Source organism: Electrophorus electricus, chromosome 20, assembly GCF_013358815.1.
Source record: "Electrophorus electricus isolate fEleEle1 chromosome 20, fEleEle1.pri, whole genome shotgun sequence".
Classification (NCBI taxonomy): Eukaryota; Metazoa; Chordata; class Actinopteri; order Gymnotiformes; family Gymnotidae; genus Electrophorus; species Electrophorus electricus.
Window position 1 is genome coordinate 12,976,585 of NC_049554.1, and position 18,564 is coordinate 12,995,148.

Consider the following 18,564-nt stretch of genomic DNA (forward strand, 5'->3'; position numbering starts at 1 on the left):
ATCTGATCATTTAATTTCTGATCTTGTAAGACATTATTTTTTAAGTTGCAGTGTTCCATGGCATTTGGTTTACTAGCAACATCTAAGCATTATAATATGGAAGCTAGAGCGGTCTTTAAGTGTAATGTGAGTGCTGTATGTGTTACAAAACAAACAGAAACACTCAAGCATTTCATTTTATGAACATTTATTTCATCTCCATGGGGACTGAGGACAGAATGTGCCTTAAAGCCACAGTGCTCCCATCTTTTAAAACACTTAAGAGTTTACAATCCCATGCCAGGTGAACTAGATGTCCCTGTGTCAATGCTGAAAACAATTTATTCGCATTCAATAAGAAAGTGAGGTTCAAGTTGAATCTCAGTTAGCTACAGTGCTCAAGTCACCAGGTCCTTAACTTACAAAACAGTAGCTTGTTTCCAAGCAATGCCACTAACATGAGGCAGAGGGCATCAGACAAAGGCAGGACCGTTTGAGCACACCCACACACCCACACCAAGACACCATTAGAAGCATCAGTACGTCCATCAACACAACGCTGAAACACAGCTAGGCTACTGTGCATTATGAAAAAATAGCATACGTTTGTTGTCTAGCCGAGGATGGCCAACAGAGCAAACCTTGGATAGGTCTTTGTTTTATTTTTGTTCTAGCAATTTGTTTTTCTCTAAATAGCATAAAAAATATTCCATAAAAGACATCTTGCACAGTGAAATTATTTGGTCAAAGAGGAGGTATTTTAGGAGTGACATGTAGGCATATAATGTGATGAGACAGCGCTTTTCCGAAGATCTGTCAATTCACTTGCGCAAAATGTTACTAAGAGAAAAATAATTAAACAGGCCTTAATAAATAATGTTTTATCAGTAAGATAATAAATATAAATATAAGATACCAAAATGCTATGTTAAGTACGAATGATTGTTAAGGAGGAAAATACACAGAACTTCTGGTGCGCACATATATGGCATACACACATGGCAGTAGTTTTTAAATAAACAATAACTGCTGAAAACATTGTGACGTGTGCATTAGGAGACGTGTTAAAATACATTCTTTTAAAGCTCAACTGCGACGACCACAAAAAAAGCAGCGTTTAGGAACATCGCATCAGGACAGTGTTCTTCAAAAGTATGGTGGAGTACTTGCAGCCAATGCAGATAACGTCCAGGGTGTGTATGTGCGGTGTGTTTGCATCTGAGACGATCAGGACGCACAGTGCACTTGCAGTGAGGGGCGATCAGGGCATTTACATGCAGTGCGTTTGCAGTGAAGATGATCCTAGTGTTTATGTGCAGTTTGCAGTGACATTTGTGTGTTTACGTGCAGTGGCATGACGTCTCCAACTCTCCAGCTGCTTTCCTCCTTATGTCGTTCAGAACCAGGGTGAGAATTTCTGAGAGAGTGTCATAAACCTGCTTTCCACACTCTGAATCTGTAGTATACTGGAATAAACAGAAGTACAATCAAGATGAGTGCGTTTAAACTCATTGTATCCTAAACGCACAAGCTACAAAGTAGTCCAACCTCTCTCCTGGGGATTGTGCCCATAGCAGAGAGTGAGTCCACTTCAACGCCAGCCTGAACACCTGCCTCACAGAAGAAACGTACCCGTGTGAACGCTCCGATTGTGCGACGAAGGACGGCAGTTTCGATCTCGTCTGGCGACTTCGCTAAGTGTGCAACACAGTCCAGGACGCAGAACAAGGTTTGTTTCTTGTCCTGTACAACATATGGGGACAAAGTTAGAACGTTTACACAGTTGCCCGGAAGTCAAATGGAATGACAAAACAGACAGTAGGAGTTCCCACTCTAATCTAGCACGCCTGACCCAGGTCATCCAGAGTGTTAGAGGCAGGTGTACTGGAGCTAACTTCTAACCTCTAGAGTCCCAGGACCAGAGTTCAGCATCCTGCAGTTCATTAATAAAAATTCAGCTTTCAGACTCATTTGTGAATTTTTCTGCCTTTGCTGCCTCAGCTTATAATTAACTGATGATTACTCATAGTTCCTAAATAAAGGCAAATGCTAAAGGCTTCAACACTGCAGCTCACAGGCATCAAGGATGAACAACAGACCGATGCCACACATGAAACCTGATTCACTTCACCGACTCCTACAGAGGAAGCTCATTCTGCTGCTGTCCCACTCCCACAGAGCCTTGCTCCCCCACGCTCCTCCACGCTCCCCCACATTCCTCCAGTCTTCCTCATGCTCCTCCACACTCCTCCAGTCTTCCTCGCGCTCCTCCACGCTCCCTCGCGCTCCTCCACCCTCCTCCAGTCTTCCTCACGCTCCTCCACGCTCCCCCACTCCTTCAGTCTTCCTCACGCTCCCTCACGCTCCTCCAGTCTTCCTCGCGCTCCCCCACGCTCCTCCAGTCTTCCTCACGCTCCCCCACGCTCCCTCACGCTCCCTCACGCTCCTCCAGTCTTCCTCACGCTCCTCCACGCTCCCTCATGCTCCTACAGTCTTCCTCACGCTCCTCCACGCTCCCCCACGCTCTCCTACCTTGTCTATGGCATCCAGAGCCACCAGGGGGCTGTGGCTGTTGGCTATCAGCACCTCCACATCCTCCCTGGTGAGGACCGGCTCCTTCAGCTGCTCCAGCCATGACCACATGAGGGCGGAGAGGAGCAGGGGATCCCACTGCAGACGCAGCCTCTCCCAGGCCCCGTCTCTGGAGTTCAGCTCCATCTTAAGGAGAAGACAACTTTCATCTAAACCACTCTGATCACTGCTAACCGCCTTCTCCGCACTTAAGGACTAACTTCAGATTTCACATCCTTTTTATTCAGCGCAGATCAGCATTTGATCTACAGCTCAGCTACGGCTGAGTCTCCGTGACGCATCATATAGCAGTTATGATGTGCTTTAATTATCAGCTGGAACATTAACTCAGATGTCTGATATCCGATAAACTTCTGAGATGTTAGCCAGATTTTTTATGTTAATAGCCAAAGCTGAAACACAGTTCATAAGAGGTCATTTTGACAACTTGGGTACTGCCGTTACAATAAATACAGCTAGTACTGTACTTAAAACATGAAAATCATACGCAATATAATCGTTAATACCTGCCACAGTAAGATGGAGTTCCTGAGATGTTCATCGTCTGGATCTACTGCCAGAGCCTTCAGCACCAGCGCGTGGCGGGCTTCGGGGGTGAGGTCGCTTTGCAGCATTAGGAATGGAACGACACTGCCCACTCTTTCTGGTTCATCGCTAGTCCCAGCTGGAGCCCCTTGATGTCGGTTTGACTGAGCGCATTCACGACCCTCCTCTGCTGTCTGCGATGCGGCCAGCAGGACGGCGCTGCTCCCCCGAGGACTCAAAGACCTGCTGCGTTGCGTCCCTTTGGGCGGCACCCACTCCACAACGGCTGGGCGGCGAGGCCCGCGTTCCGTCTCTTCGGTGGGAGACCTGCGTGTGAGGGTGTTGCAGCTCTTTGGTGTTACCGGGGCCCTGGAGTTCTGGGGGCCCGGGAACTCCGGTGCTAGGCTGCTCTGAGACACACAGTGCTGGTTCAGGGGCTCAGAGATGGGTCTAGGGGGGCATGCGGTCAGCTGGCCCCTTGAGCCCAGCGTGTGCAGGGCGGAGTCGCTGCAGCTCAGGCCGCGGCGCAGCGAGCGCTGAGGTCCAGGGGCGCCTTGCCACCGCCGGAGGAGCTCCGAGTCCTGCTGGGCGGGGAGCAGGCTGTGGCCGGCCAGGGGGAGGGAGGATGGCTGGGAGGGCCGGGGCATGGGGATGCCCTTCCCCATCATCTCCTTCCCCAGCTGCTGCAGGGCCTCCCGGGACACGGTCTTGTCCACCTCGGCCGCCAAGTCGGGCGCCTCGTCCAGGCCCCCTCCAGCCGCCTGCCTGCCCTCAGCGATGGCCAGCAGGATCCCGCACACCACGTGCACGATCTTGGGCACGTTCTTCATCTGCCTCGCTTCGTAGCCGTGCAGCAGGTGGCGCTGGCGCACCAGGTACTGGGAGAGCGTGAGGGTGCGGCCGGCAGGCTCGCTGCTCGGGAACACGCCGCGCAGGGGTGCGAGGAATTGGGCAAACTCGCGAACGCACAGCAGCTGTCCGCGCGTCTGGATCGAGCTGGGCCGCTTGGCACGCACAAACAGGATGGCCTGGTCCGCGCTCATTCGGAACCGGAACACCAAGTAGCAGGCCAGCAGGACGCCTGTAAGGAGGAAGTGTTAGCCAGGAGCAGGAGGGACTCCTACACACAGCGGTGACAGGACAGGCCATTTTTATATACGCATGCACTCTGCAGCTCAGGGGGTTGGAGATGCAAGAGGAATGTAGGAACACACAGTTCCGCCCAGTTCTACACAGGTCCACCCACTTCTACCCAGTTCCCCCAGTTTTACACAGATCTGCACACTTCTGCACCAGTTGAAGCCACTGTACACTGTTTATCTGCTTCATTTCAGTGATCTTAAGAATTTGAGTGACATTAAACGTTATGAGCTATAATTAATTTAATACAGCCACGTCCTGGACTGCAGTCAGAATGAAGCAGAATGAAAAAAAAAAAAAATGCAGACTATTACTGCATGTATTAATTCAGAACAGATACTCAACCATTACTGGAACGCGCCAAGAACACAAACACACACACCGCATCACCACGACTACGTCAGAAACGCGTTGTGTTAGTGTACGCCGTAACCAGGGAGCAGTTCACACCTGTTCTTCCGAGCCCGGCATGGCAATGGATGGCCATCTTCCCCTCCTGCACGGCAAATGCCATCACCTTCACCATGTCCAGGACGGTAGTTAGAGACGCCACGCCGTAGTCCTTCCATCCAAAGTTGTAAAAATAGACTGGAAAGGAAAAAGATGCTTAAATGGGAACTTAACCATGAATAAAGCCACCTAATAAATTAAGGGGTGCACTATAAATTTACTGACCGGGCAACAGAAAAAGTACTGCGTGTAAAATGTATGTTTACTGCCCGTGAACACAGAGGTCTGCGGAACGGTAGTTCACACCTTTGCGGAAGCCACCACGTCAGGAAATTTCATTTCCGCTCACTTGTTTGAATGACGTTTCGTGTGCGTACTGACATGCCAAGGCCCAACGAACACGCGGGGCAATCTCGGGAGAGCTCGTTAGGAGCTACAGAGCTAACCTTAATCATGGGGAGGAGGGGGGCTGGGAAGCACAGCACACATGCTTCATTAGAGATGACGTTTAAACAGAGCCCTGCCACCTCCTCACCCTCCCCATTCACACAGTTCGCCCGCTGAGATAATATTAGTCAGAAACAATTAGCACAGTCGAGCTCTACCAAGGGATACAAACCTTTCATTAGTTCTGCTAACTAATTTGTGAGTGCGTGACACAAACACTCACTCCCTGCTTCCATGAAGACCTCTGGCCGGTAGGTGAACCCACTCTCCGGCTCCAGCGGGTAGCCGCAGCTAGCGTGCTCTCCTGGGCGCTGCAGGTTAATGACAGACCTCAGGCCACACCTAGGACAGAGATGGGCGTCAGCGCGGTCCGACTCTCCCGCCAGCATTAAGCAGCAGTGTGGAGCGTGCGAGACTTACGCCAAAAACTGCTCAATGATGTTGTATTTCTCGATAATCTCAGTTGAAGGTCTCGCCATAGCTAATAAATTATCGGTGATCCTGACATCAACAAACCAATTGATCAGTCAGTAAAAAAGTACAATAAAAATGTTACCAAATCAAACATTTGTGTCCCTCTTCCTCCCTCCCCCCTCCCTCCCAAGTCAAAACATCAAAACATTTAATATCAACACAGAGGGAGGACACAGCATGGTCTTATTCTCCATCCACTAATCCAGCTTCACACGAGGTCTCGCCGACCTTCCCCCAACCCCGGCCTCGACCTCTGATATACCGACACCGTTCAGGAATTAACCACGTCCATGTTTGAGGAGCGGCTCACCAGGACGAGTAGAGGCCCTTGATGGCTTGCTCCTGGGCGCTCCAGCGGGATGGGTTCTCATACTTGCAGGCCCGCCCTCCGCATGCCATGGAGCACTGCATGTGTCCCGGGATCACGCTCCGCAGGGTCTCGCCCACCTTGGTGTACTTGGCGGTGGGGACCCTGACACTCACTTCACACACACACACACACACACACACACACACACACACACACACACACACACAGAGAAGGCAGATTTTTGTATGAGAGGCGTTTATTACCAGAGCTCCCTTCAGGCAGCAGTGCCGTTATCACAGTACTGTTGCTAAAGCGCACACTAAGACACATCCCTCAAACTCCATCAAACCTTGAGAATGTTAAATATGTTTCATAGTAATGAAAAGTCATGCAGTTGCAAAAGCATTGGGGGCAGCGTAAACTGGACACACAAAGACTGACATGCACCCAAAGGTACTGAGTCTTCTGCAGCTCCCAGCCAAGGAGCAGTGTTAACCGCGCCGGTGCAGTCAGAGATCGGACCCTACCATGCCAATTCCACGCTCGCCACTAACACATTTCACTCAGCCCTGCAGCAGGGAGCACGTTATGTAACACGCATCGAGGAGGAAAATCAAGACCCATTATCCAACCATCATCTCAAAACTTCAAGCGTTTTGAAAGACCCAAGTGCTCATGTACCCAAACTCCATGCAAAACCCTGAACATAATTTCGCCATCAAAACACACACAATGTTTCATCACAAATTCACGTTTTTCCTTAATTTGCTGTCCAAACAGATTTCAGGATGGAATGTTTCCTCACTCAGACGTTTTTTTCTTAAGCCTTAAATCATAATTCCTAAGGTTATTCTATTCATCTGAGCCTTCATAAGAGCCACGTAACTCCAACACATGACGATATCATCTTATTCTGCATGACTCTTTGAATGTGGAGATTAGCGTTGAAAGCTCTTTGGCAAATAGTGCCATGGAAATACCGCAGGAACCTTCACGCCCACGTCCTCTGGTAGCCTGGCATGTAACAACAGTTGTTAGAATATCGCTGCAGGTCACACAAAAGCGTCGTGATAAACCAGCCAGCGGCACTTTATTGTGCTTCTTGTACAGTGACACAGGGGCACAGCAGGCCATGAGCACAGCCTGGGCAATGCCACCATCGCAAGCAGACCCAAGCAACCCAAAACCAAACCCATAAAGCAGCTCTACAAAAAAACAAAAAACAAACAAACAAACCAACCAACCCCCCCTCCAAATAACCCTGCACAACTACTTTTCAGTTATTGATATTATTATTTAGTTATTATATAGTTTTCCCAGCCTACAGGTTTTTTAAGACATATTAAACAGGAATTGCAAAGCCTTAAGACAATAGCAACAAGACACCATGTTTTCACAGCAACAAATCCCTACAGACCACGAGGTGACCCATTCCCACAAGACCCAACACTGTTAGAGACGAACGGGTTCTTATTACCGTCTTGTTTTCAAATCAGAAGACACAAACACCTCGATATGCTGCTCCTACCTGGCTCCATGTGGGCAGAGAGCTCCCTGCTGCTGGCGGCGGCGGCGGTGGTGGTGGTAGTGGTGTCGTGGGGCAAGTCACTCAGCAGACTGACACCAGCTGCCATGGCAGACCCTGCGAGAAGCCGCAGACAAACGTGGCGTCAAAAACCCGGCGCGCAAAACCCAGAGCGGACGTCGAGGAGAGACGCATCACCGTGGATCGGCGCCGTGCCCGGGTGCCCTGAGGGGAGGATTGGGTGGGCAGAGCAACCTCAAGGATGCCAGCCACTCCTCTCCCCCTGAAGATCATTTCATTCCGCTCTGCTGACCTCACCATCTTGTCTAGCCCTGAATTCAGAGCGAACTGAAACGTGCCACTCACGTGTGAGGCTGTGATCGAGTGCTTGGAAATGACCTGCAGTTATTTAGTCAATTCCACAGTTTAATACCAGTGTCATATGCCTTATTAAGAAATCAGGATTAGAAAATGGCCCAGAATTGAAAAGTATCACAAAGTATAAAATCCTTCCCTCCGACTGGACGCAAACCTTTTGCCCCAGCAGTGAGGGGTCAAGGCAGGACTAAACCAAAGCGCCGCGTTCACGTTCATCTCAACTTTGAAGTGATTTTCAAAGCGTTTCCTAAGCAAACAGACGTTTAAATAACAGCTTTTCGTTTGCTCGCCCTTGTTTCTAAATAAAACCACTCCGATCCATTTAAAGTAGTCTTGTGAACAGTCTCACTTTACAGCAGTACAGTGACTATCTGTTCATCTGCAGAAATGCAGTGGGACATTGTGGAAGAGCTGCCCTGTATATGCACATGTACACGTCCGTGCCGAAGGACACGTTTTTAAAGCTCTGAATCGCTCTGCGCTCAACTGCAAACGTTGGATTTCTTGTAGATTAATGACACATTATACGACCGAGCAATGCCTTTGCTGTCATTTCCTCAGGCGTGTTATTAATCTCCTCAGCGAGTAACTTGACAGCGACTGGACGAGCTAATGCTAACCACTTATCATCAGCTAGCGGGATAGCTAACGAGCTGGATGTAGCCAATGCAAGCGGAAACTCTTTGCTGCCCTTTTCAAACAAGAAGGTTTTGAGTGTTTTCGTGAGAGGAGTTATCGAAGGATGCAGTACAAACTGAGGTGAGGTATCCAGCTACACGACGAGTGCACAAACTAGCTAGCCTAGCTAGTGTTACCTAGGTAACCGGGGTATATTAGCTTATAGCAAACCACCCTTTTAGCCAGTTACGAAATATATATATATATATATATATATATATATATATATATATATATATATATATATATATATATATATATATGAGAGTTACATACCTCGTTCCTAGATTATTGTTTTATCAGCTACTGTTGGTGACACTTCTGCGTGGAATCATACTCAGAGAGGCGAGAGCGTAACCCGACCGCGGCCAACCGTCGCCGAGTGTCCCTTGCATTTTAACAGATTGCTGGAAAAGAGCTCCCATTGGTCACTCGTCTCATCGATCAGGCGTCTCATTGGTCACTCGTCTCGTCGCTCACACAACTCATCGGTCATTCGTCTCATCGGTCACTCATCTAATTGGTCACACATCTCATTGGTCACACATCTCATTGGCCACATCTCATTGGTCACGCGATGCTGTCGAGTCATCCTTAGGAAGAAAAACATTGCAGAGAAACGGGCACACAAACACTTGGACCTTGGGGAGCCAAGTCAAAAGTCATCTTATTATTAGAGCCCCTGATTATCTGTGTTCATTTATTCCACTATTAATTTACAAAAATATTTCCAAAAACACTCCAAAAATGTTCAAAATATTTCATGTTTCGTGATGACATTAACATTATACTTTGCGCGTATTCTGGCCATATGTGTTGGTAATATGGTTATCAGAACAGTAAGAACATGCACGTTTATAAACAAAATAGACAAGTATTTTAAAGTAAAAGTTTTTTGTTTGTTGCTTTGTTGTTGTTGATTGATAGCATCTTGCAACTTTTAACAGCTTCTCAAATGTCTATTCCTTTGCAAATTCGAATTTGTGTTGTCCTGTGCACCATCTGTGTAATTCCTGGGGAGCTTTTAATATGCTCTCATTCTCGTTTACACCGATTCATCTGATAGTTGGTTAGGTTTGGTACTGGTGTTAGATCGGCACAGATGCAATTACTAGTCGACTAATAGCAGATATGATGAAATCGCATAAGTAAATAATAACGAATTCCTAACATGAAGCTGAGACTTGTCACAAAAAAAAAAAAAAAACAGGTTTCCGTAGGACGCTTGCAACATTATTTTGTGGACAGTCTGCAGTTCATGATAACGCGCTATAATCACATTCACCGTTCAACGTTTAAATGATGCCCTCTAGTGGTTGAAATTAGGAATCACTACCAATAGAAACATCGCCATGTCTGATTTTGGTACTTATAGAACAAAAATGTTCCTTCACTTTTCATAATATATTTCTAACTAACTTGCTGAGATCATGGAATCATGCAGTCTTAGTTCACTGGTATATTAAAATCATGAATCACAGGTCTATAGATTACTATAGAAAACACAAGAAAGTTCAACAATAACTTGTATTCTTAATGAAAAGTCTTTAAACGTGTATAACCTAATTTTTCTTTATCATCTGAGTTCAGGTTATCCACTAGTCACGCAAATCCTAGCTAACACATTATTAACTAACGTTATTATTATTATTATTATTATTATTATTATTATTATTATTATTATTATAACACAATTATTATTGTGTTGTTCTTGTTGTTGTTGTCGTCGTTACAATATGACATGTTAATATCTGAAATTAATAAATGAAGAGCAGTACAAAAAAGTTAAACCTCTGAACTTATAACAAAACATTTTGAAGCTCTGTATTAATTATTAAAAAACTGAATCAACAAAGTATTGTAAATTTTCATCGGTTGAACATGTCAGCTTGCGCAAAATAAAATATTTTAGAGTGAAGTAACGAATATAAAGAGAGTTCTATCGCTGGTTTCTAATGCCCATAACGGCGAACAGGATTATTCTTGTTTGTACCATTTATAAGACTTTTATCTTGTACGAAATGAGGACCAGCATAAACAAATAGTAAAATAAAATAAACAAAATTCATCAAATCTATAGAACACATAATTCGGTGACTTAATAGACTAGGCATTTTATGGGTCCCCAATTTAATTTAAAACGTAACAAATATTCTGTTTAAATGTTGAATGTCTAAAAACTGAAATTTTAAAAAAGAAGCTGGCATTACACTGCAGTGTACGTTGACTGTAATACATCATACATAATTAGTCACAAACTGCAGAGATTTTCTTAAAAGTAACCGCGAGGTCTGGAATCACCGTATCCGTATATTGCGTGGGCTATACATTTTTTTTTTCCCGAGGATTTAAACTTTCAGATGTTTTATGGTGTAACATGAAATTAATACGAATGGGCTGAAGAATGAGCGGACACGTAGTGCAAAGTAAATACAAAAACTAAACTTCCAAAAATAAGAATTCGTTCTACGAGGTTTACAACCGTGTCCAGTATATTTAATATTCCGACTGTGCGATATAAGAACTGTGAGCAGTTTCCCTTAACTCGAATGAATGCACACTGAAATTATTAATTTTAGATTACACAAACATGCATGCTATTAACCTCAGAAACCTTAATCTCAGCCTTGATTCTGAGTCTCTTGCACATCTCAGCTACTTGCTTGACCACAGATCAAAACTCCTTGAGCCGATTTGACTACAATGTCATTGCTGCAAGGCCGAGTTGAACTGTAATGTCGCGGTAACGATTCGATAACCGCATTGCTATCGGACCGTTCTAGCCTGGTTTCCTTAAAAAGAAACGTTAAGCAATTGTAGTTCAGCTCTTGCTGAAAAACGTACTCGAAGCTCCCTTGAAAGCGCTCTTTCCCCCTTCTTTTTCGCGAGCGTGTCATCATGTGAACAAGAGGAGGGGCGCTCCGACGAGACCTCCTTAATACGCGCCAGCGTCCTGGATTCAGAGGTGCGCCGTTGCCGTCGGGTACAGTAACAGGCTCCTTCTGTTCCGTCCAGGGCGGATCGGAAGACACAACGACCTCACGTTTCCGAGCTCCACGTCAAGAATCCCGGAGCAGAGCTCATGAGCTCAGAGATAGGATATCACTCTTCTGCGTATGCCCAAGACGTCGCTGCCAAGTTCGAGGATGTGTGCAACTGACCCAAAAAGCGCAATGGAAGTTCACCGTCCTGCGCCGCACGCAGACGTATAAATGCTCAATGAGATTTTCACGAGCCAGAGAAAAATAGGTCGTTCCACTAGGACTTGAGATTCGGGAGAAGTCAAGCGCGTCGTATTGGCTAAATCATGATGCAACATCCTTTGGAGATAGGGCCGCACTATTACCCGGCGGAGGCCGGCCCAGACCACCGGTCCCACCGATACAGGAGTTTCATGATTGAAGAGATCCTTACAGACCATCCGGACCACAAGATATCTCCTCCGGCGGGAGACTTCCTCAAATTCGGAGTTCATGCTTTATTGTCGGCGAGACCATATCCAAACCACTTAGGTAAGTAGCTAAGCCATTATGCTCCGGCGATTTCCTAATTCAAGCCTATTTACGTTAGCCCACTTCATGCCAAATCTACAGTTTGGGGAATTTAGAGAATCTCTTTTTAACCTAAAATAGATTTAAGCAAGGGAGACACAAGTTAGTGGACCCAAACAGTGCAGACAACAAAAACAAATACAATATAAAAGGAGAAAAACGCGCTCATTCAAAATTAAGGAAATCCCAGTACTTATTTTTTAAGTGATATTTATTTTAACGATTGTCATAAAGGCGACACGTGTAAACTACTGAAGTTGCTGCCGACGTTTACATCAGACTTAAGAATAGAACAAAAACAAATCGTCGACAACAAAATAACAACAACAACAACAACAATAATAATACATAATTAATAATAATAATTATGATGATGATGATTTGCACATTGTATAAAATTATTTTTGTTTAGCTAGACATACGTGCATTTTATGAAACCAAGAAATTTAAGAATCATCTCAACAAATAAGCCAGGGCAAAAGTTTGCAAATTGTTTGAAGCAAACATTGATGTGTTTGTAACTTTAAAAGCTTAATTTATTTTGAGGAGACCCAGAACTAAGGTCGTAGGTCGTAACTGTGCATGAGCTGAAGCTGAAGTAACCACTAGACCTGAGCAATATTTTGCTTTTGAAAGCCCCTCACTCTAGCTGACATGCAAAGTTCGTTTCTCTCCCCCTCCACCCAGTCTTTGTACAATTTACTGGCTTTGCTAAACACACGTACAAGCGGACATTGTGAAACACGTAGCCCAGAGCAGGTCAAAAAACAATCCATTAATATAGAACACGATTATTTAGCCAACATGACTGGAGTCAAAACGTCCAACAGTCCCATGATTATAATGAATTCGTAAATGTTCTGTCTGCAGTCCTGAAGGCAGACCAGACAAGCATCCTGAAGTTCCCGGTGTCGCCGTTGTCCTGCTCGCTGGGGACACCGTTGGGTTCTGCCCTGTTGTCCGGGGCATCGGCCCTGCAGGTGGGCTCCGCGACGCATCACCTCCCTCTGGATCTCCACCTTCGGGGTAAACTGGAGGCTGGGAGCGATGGGGTCAGTAAGACCAAGAAAGGAAGACGAAGCAGGACAGTTTTCACAGAACTTCAGCTCATGGGCTTGGAGAAAAGATTTGAGAAGCAGAAATACCTCTCGACACCTGACAGGTGATGACCTAACCTGCTGTTTCTAAACACCATTATGCAAATTAGATTTAATTTTCCTTTTTTTAAAAAAAAAATCCAAGAGATGCGATTTTGGATTGTTTATATTAAAATGCCTTGTATTATAGTTAGGGGGTTCTGGGTAACAGTCTCTGCTACTGACATAGACAGCAACTGTAGCAGCCAAGAACTATGGGGTTGTGGAACTGATAATCAAACATGAATCATTTGTTATAAGACCACAGGTCCAGTTTAAATAGACCTAACATCATATTTTTTTTTTACCTTCCTTGTTTTACAGAATAGATTTGGCTGAATCTCTAGGCCTTAGTCAGCTTCAGGTCAAAACATGGTATCAAAACAGAAGAATGAAATGGAAGAAAATCGTAAGTTTTGCCTTTTTTTAAGACTAGTTAATTACGTTAATATATATGTGTGTGTGTATGTGTGTATGTGTGTATGTGTGTGTATATATATATATATATATATATATATATATATATATATATATATATATATATATTAAAGTAAACGTTTTCGGCTAAATATTGGCTTTGCTGTTTATTATCAGGTATTACAAGGTGGAGGACTGGAGTCCCCTACGAAACCGAAAGGACGCCCGAAAAAAAACTCCATCCCCTCAAGCGAGCAGCTGTCGGAACGGGAGAGGACGCGAGACGGAACACGAGACGCCGACCGGTTATCCGACAGCGCTTCTTCATCCCACTCCGACGCCAACCAAGAGGAATAACCGCGCCCTGATGTGAATATACGGACAGGCTTACGGCCTCCCTCGGATTGTTCCTCGTCGACATTTTGGCACTTAAAGGCACGACGCACGACGAGGTCCCGGTTTTGTGCTCCCTGTTTTGATCCAGTCTCGCTCCGAAACGCGCGGTCGCCCCCGTGAACTTATCGGCCATACCTCTCTTCCTGGGGACAGAAACAGAGCAGTGCTCAGCACAGATTAGCTTCTCTTTTTTCTATACTTTTACATTGGAGAATGCAATTCACAGGAAAGTTTTGTTCTGCAGTTATTGTGCTTCGTGGTTTAACTATGTCTAATGATAAAAAAATTAAATTTTCTTTTTTTTTTATTTTTACAAACATCGTTGATTATTATTTAATTACGTATTTATCGTATCTAGTTTTTATTGGTTATTTATTATTTACTTGTCGTTGCAACTGTAGAGCTGAAGTAAACCCGATCAAAGGCCTCGTTGGTATTAATAACAATAGGCGTAATTGTCAACACTAAGTCGAATAAGTTATCGAGGAAACAACAGCTGTTTACAGTCCAGTACTAATCTTATCTTGTCTAAACAAACACTCCGGTTAGTTAATTTTCCTTAATCTATTCCTTAAAACCTATTGATGAAAAGATAAAAATACACTTAGGCTACAATCAGAAACGATGTAACCTAATGTATTGCTAAAACTCGCATAAGCCATGACTTTGACATACTGTATATGCTCTACATGCATACTGTTCAGTCTTTTTTTTTTGTTTTGCATGGGAAATGGTCATTGCTAACATACCGCAGTGTGCTATAGCCTACACAGATATGTACGGATGCTCCGGACAGCTGGACCGTACTAACTTTGGTGGATGTCTAGCGGCCGCTCAGGAAAAGCAAAGGCTCGAAACCCTACTAGGGATAACATTCCCCTTAATTGTCCCTCTTGGAGATGTTTAGGAATACACGAATGTGTCACTTTCCCATTTCTATTCTGTAGCACGCACCGCAGAAAAAAAAACCCAAAAACAAAACACACACCAAACATCTGAGCTCTCTAATTTGCTGCAGAATTGTTTATCACCCAACCTTAAACAACACTGCTTTTGGCCTTTAAATATTTACGCATAAAATTTGGTGACAGGCAACATTTTCGATATTTTTATTTAGGCTGTTCCGGAGTTGGCTACATGTGGAAATAATTTTGATCCGCCTCTGGTAAATGTGCAAAGGCTGTGAGGCATGTGACTAAGATTTTTTTTTTTTTAACCACCGTGAACATCTACATCGTTCAGATGATTTTAATGTCCCCGCACCTCTGAGAACGGGCGCTCGGTGCTACTCTCTTCTCCATCAAACGCTTATAAACCCACCGTGTGATCAGATGTAGGCTGGTCTAAGAATAGGCTTCACTAAACGGCGTCGACATTTTTACGAAGTTGCATTATTTTCAAATGCTGTCCAGTGGTGTTGTTTGGTGAGTACGGAAGGTCCAGCACAGTGGTACGTATTTCCCATTGCATGCAGAATAATAGGTCTGTTATACGTATTCTGCAACATTTCTTTTGAGTGCATATATTTACAAACAAACATTTTATATCACATCATGTGGAAGAAATACATGATATATTATAGAAATCAGTACAAAATTCAAATAGAAGTGTTTGTTAGTTAAGGCAGTGGGATTGTGAAGCTTCGGTAATTCAGTGGTCTCTCTCCTTGCCACGGGAACTTCCGCGATCTTCCGTGCTGGCAAACACGCTAAAGAAACAACGAGCCCTTTTAATTAAGTTTCCGAATGATCTTATAATATTAGGATTAAATTAATATTTGCTCCTCGAGGCTGAATGAATCGAGATAGCATCCTAGGCTATAGCATTCCGAGTGTGGGGTGTGTAGGTTCTGAAATAGTGCGCAATTCAGTCAAACGCAGGCCTGAAATTAACGAAGACTTCCAAAATATTCCCATAACTGAAAATATCCAGTGAGATTCACTGTGTTTTTTCTTACAGCGAACATTGGAATTTACGAAGTTAGTGTACAAGTAAAAGATGTAGCGTGTCCATAAAACGTCATACTATTTTAGCCTAAAAGTAGTTAAACTTGACACATCAGTAAAGATATTATGTCCTGTTGTCTTCAAATGAGGTGCAATACCCTCACCAGGCTTGTAGCTGTGTTCATTATACAGCCTTTTAAATTAGAGGGTAAACCAAATTAAGATTAAACAGGTATTTTCCAACAGCGAACTTTAAAATTGATAACCTTTTTCTGGGCCTAGCCACCGTTTTTGTAAGGTAGATCGGTTATGTGATGCATATTAATTACAAATCTTGATTTAAAGTGCTCATTGTAGCGCTGACTATGAAAATAGGAAAATACGAAATCTTTATAATATTTTAAAGATATATAAAATAGCGTATCTTAGAGAGAGAAGGAGGAGAGAGAGAGAGAGAGAGAGAGAGAGAGAGAGAGAGAGAGAGAGAGAGAGAGAGAGAGAGAGAGAGAGATATTAAAATAACCATCTAGCCAAGACATTAGTGTGCCATAGTCGTACACACTTTAGGCTTTACTTTTACGGGCAAGATTACACCCTCCATCTCACGTTTTCTACAGATACGAAGTTACTATCACAAACGAATGAATACTGCAAAATGGCTCGCGGAGAGAATATTAATTTAATCAGTAGCATATGTTTAAAAGTTATGTATTTTCAATCTAAACAGCATTAGGCCTACATTTCCCAGTCAATTATCCAAGTGTGTTGTGACTACACATTTCACGCATTCTAACCTGTAAAGTTATTTTAGGATATTTATATTCGTTTTGCTGTGCAGCGGTTCTGTCGCGTGGCTTCACACGAGGCCTAACTGCTTTTTTTGGCTGGCAAGAAAGCTTCTGACTAGAAATATCCATTCCTGATCACGAATAATTTATTATAAAACAAAAAATATTCCTAAATAGCATTGATTTAATTATCTGAAAATACAGAGACCACAATCCGCCCCTCCCGGCCAGTCCGGCTGGGTTCAAGGGTGGTCTCTGCTCTTATTTTGTAACAGCCACATACAGTATGAATGCTTTCATCGTTTCCACCACAACATCCATTTTATTCTATGAAGTTTTTTTTTAATCCTAAAAGAGGAACTATTATTATGGGCATCTTCTCAAATCTAAATGGTGCGGCCCGTTTGCGTCACTACCACACCAGCACCAAATTGCAGGGAAAGTAATTAGAAATATCTCATTCCCATCAGTTTGGTGGCTTCAGTTTTTACGCTGGTGTCGGTTCACCGTACACACCGCACACATTCAGCGAACTGAGGCCGAAAGTGGTGGTGTTGTTGGCATTTCAGCAACGAAACCAGATAACTCGGTTAAAGCAATAACTTATATTATTATGTATTACACTTCAGTGCAAAACAAAACGATGCATTTAGCCAGTTAGCAGAGCACCTGACTTGCTAAATTATTATAAAATACAAAAGCGGTAACTGCACCCCCAGATGTGTAGATGGCCTAAATAAATACGCCTAAAGTGCGCTTACATAAATAACCCAGTAAACGGATCAGGGCCTTTATCTGTGTGGTCAGCATCTGCCGACATTAGGTACTTGCACAACAAATGGGTTAGCAGCTTTTTTTATTTTGTAATGTTGACACTTTTTTGGCAGAGTTCCTTAAATTAAAATCTTGCAAGAGTTTAAAACATAAATCTTGTGAAATTATTAAATTGTTTTTTAAAAAATGTCAAATGTTGGGTCTTAATGAAACATTTTCCATTTTCCAAAAAGTATTCTCTGTCCTGTCATCATCAGTTATACGTCAATTATTTCTGACGCATATGACATATGGATCGGTGCAGAAATGACAACCTCAGCGTCAAACATTGGAAACATTTAAAAGGCCCTACTTCAAAAACGTTATGGTTGATCTTAGTGAACGACTTTAGAATATGAAAAGTCTGCAAAATAACTTAATAGGGGTGCATCCATCCGTACTCCCGGGTCACGGGTCCTTGTCCTGTTATCCAGAGATGAGCTAATTCTCTACATTCCACCGAGTCCCCTTCGGTTCGACCTCACCTGTCCAGTGATCCAGTCTCAGCCCTCAGGACAATACTCTATAATTACTTCCTCGGAATATTTTTGGCGAAGGTATGAAAGACGTAATCAGTTATGTTGCAATACGAAATCCCATAAGTGAAACGGAAGGCAATCTTCAAGTCCACAATTTCATATGTGTCTGTTGTGGACAAATCTGTGGAACGGATAAATCTATTTTCAGTTATGGGAATATTTTGGAAGTCTTCGTTAATTTCAGGCCTGCGCTTGGCTGAACCGCAAACAAATAAACAAACAAACGAACAACCTGTACTGAGTGAAAACCTGTACTTTATGTATGTTCTCTATCATTTTTACCAGTTAGTACGAGCGAGAGAGATGCACCAGTACCAGTTAACCATACCAGAGATGTACCGGTACCAATAAGCCGCAAAAGGAAATGGCGCAAATACGATACCTGAGACCAGCCTTGGTTTAACTTGTCGCAACTTTTCGTACGGATTGATTCCTGTTAATTGTGACAAATAAATATCATCTCGTGAGACCAAGGTGCAT

The 18,564-nt window shown here is 43.8% G+C and overlaps 2 protein-coding genes across 2 annotated transcripts; one reads left to right on the top strand and one right to left on the bottom strand.

The window, feature by feature from the left end:
- Positions 1 to 404: 404 nt before the first annotated feature.
- On the bottom strand, positions 405 to 8,872 carry ptpdc1a (protein tyrosine phosphatase domain containing 1a). Its single transcript, XM_027025142.2, has 10 exons — positions 8,775 to 8,872; positions 7,446 to 7,559; positions 5,918 to 6,089; positions 5,554 to 5,634; positions 5,357 to 5,475; positions 4,687 to 4,824; positions 3,078 to 4,177; positions 2,512 to 2,697; positions 1,612 to 1,722; positions 405 to 1,445 (listed from the first exon to the last, which is right to left on the bottom strand). Exons 2-10 carry the CDS (start codon positions 7,549 to 7,551, stop codon positions 1,320 to 1,322), a joined length of 2,139 nt encoding a protein of 712 aa, XP_026880943.2. The 5' UTR covers positions 7,552 to 7,559; positions 8,775 to 8,872; the 3' UTR covers positions 405 to 1,319.
- Positions 8,873 to 11,535: 2,663 nt separating this feature from the next.
- Positions 11,536 to 14,211, top strand: barx1 (BARX homeobox 1). The gene is made up of 4 exons (XM_027025153.2): positions 11,536 to 12,010; positions 12,920 to 13,211; positions 13,510 to 13,594; positions 13,780 to 14,211. Exons 1-4 carry the CDS (start codon positions 11,806 to 11,808, stop codon positions 13,957 to 13,959), a joined length of 762 nt encoding a protein of 253 aa, XP_026880954.1. The 5' UTR covers positions 11,536 to 11,805; the 3' UTR covers positions 13,960 to 14,211.
- The last annotated feature ends 4,353 nt before the right edge of the window (positions 14,212 to 18,564 follow it).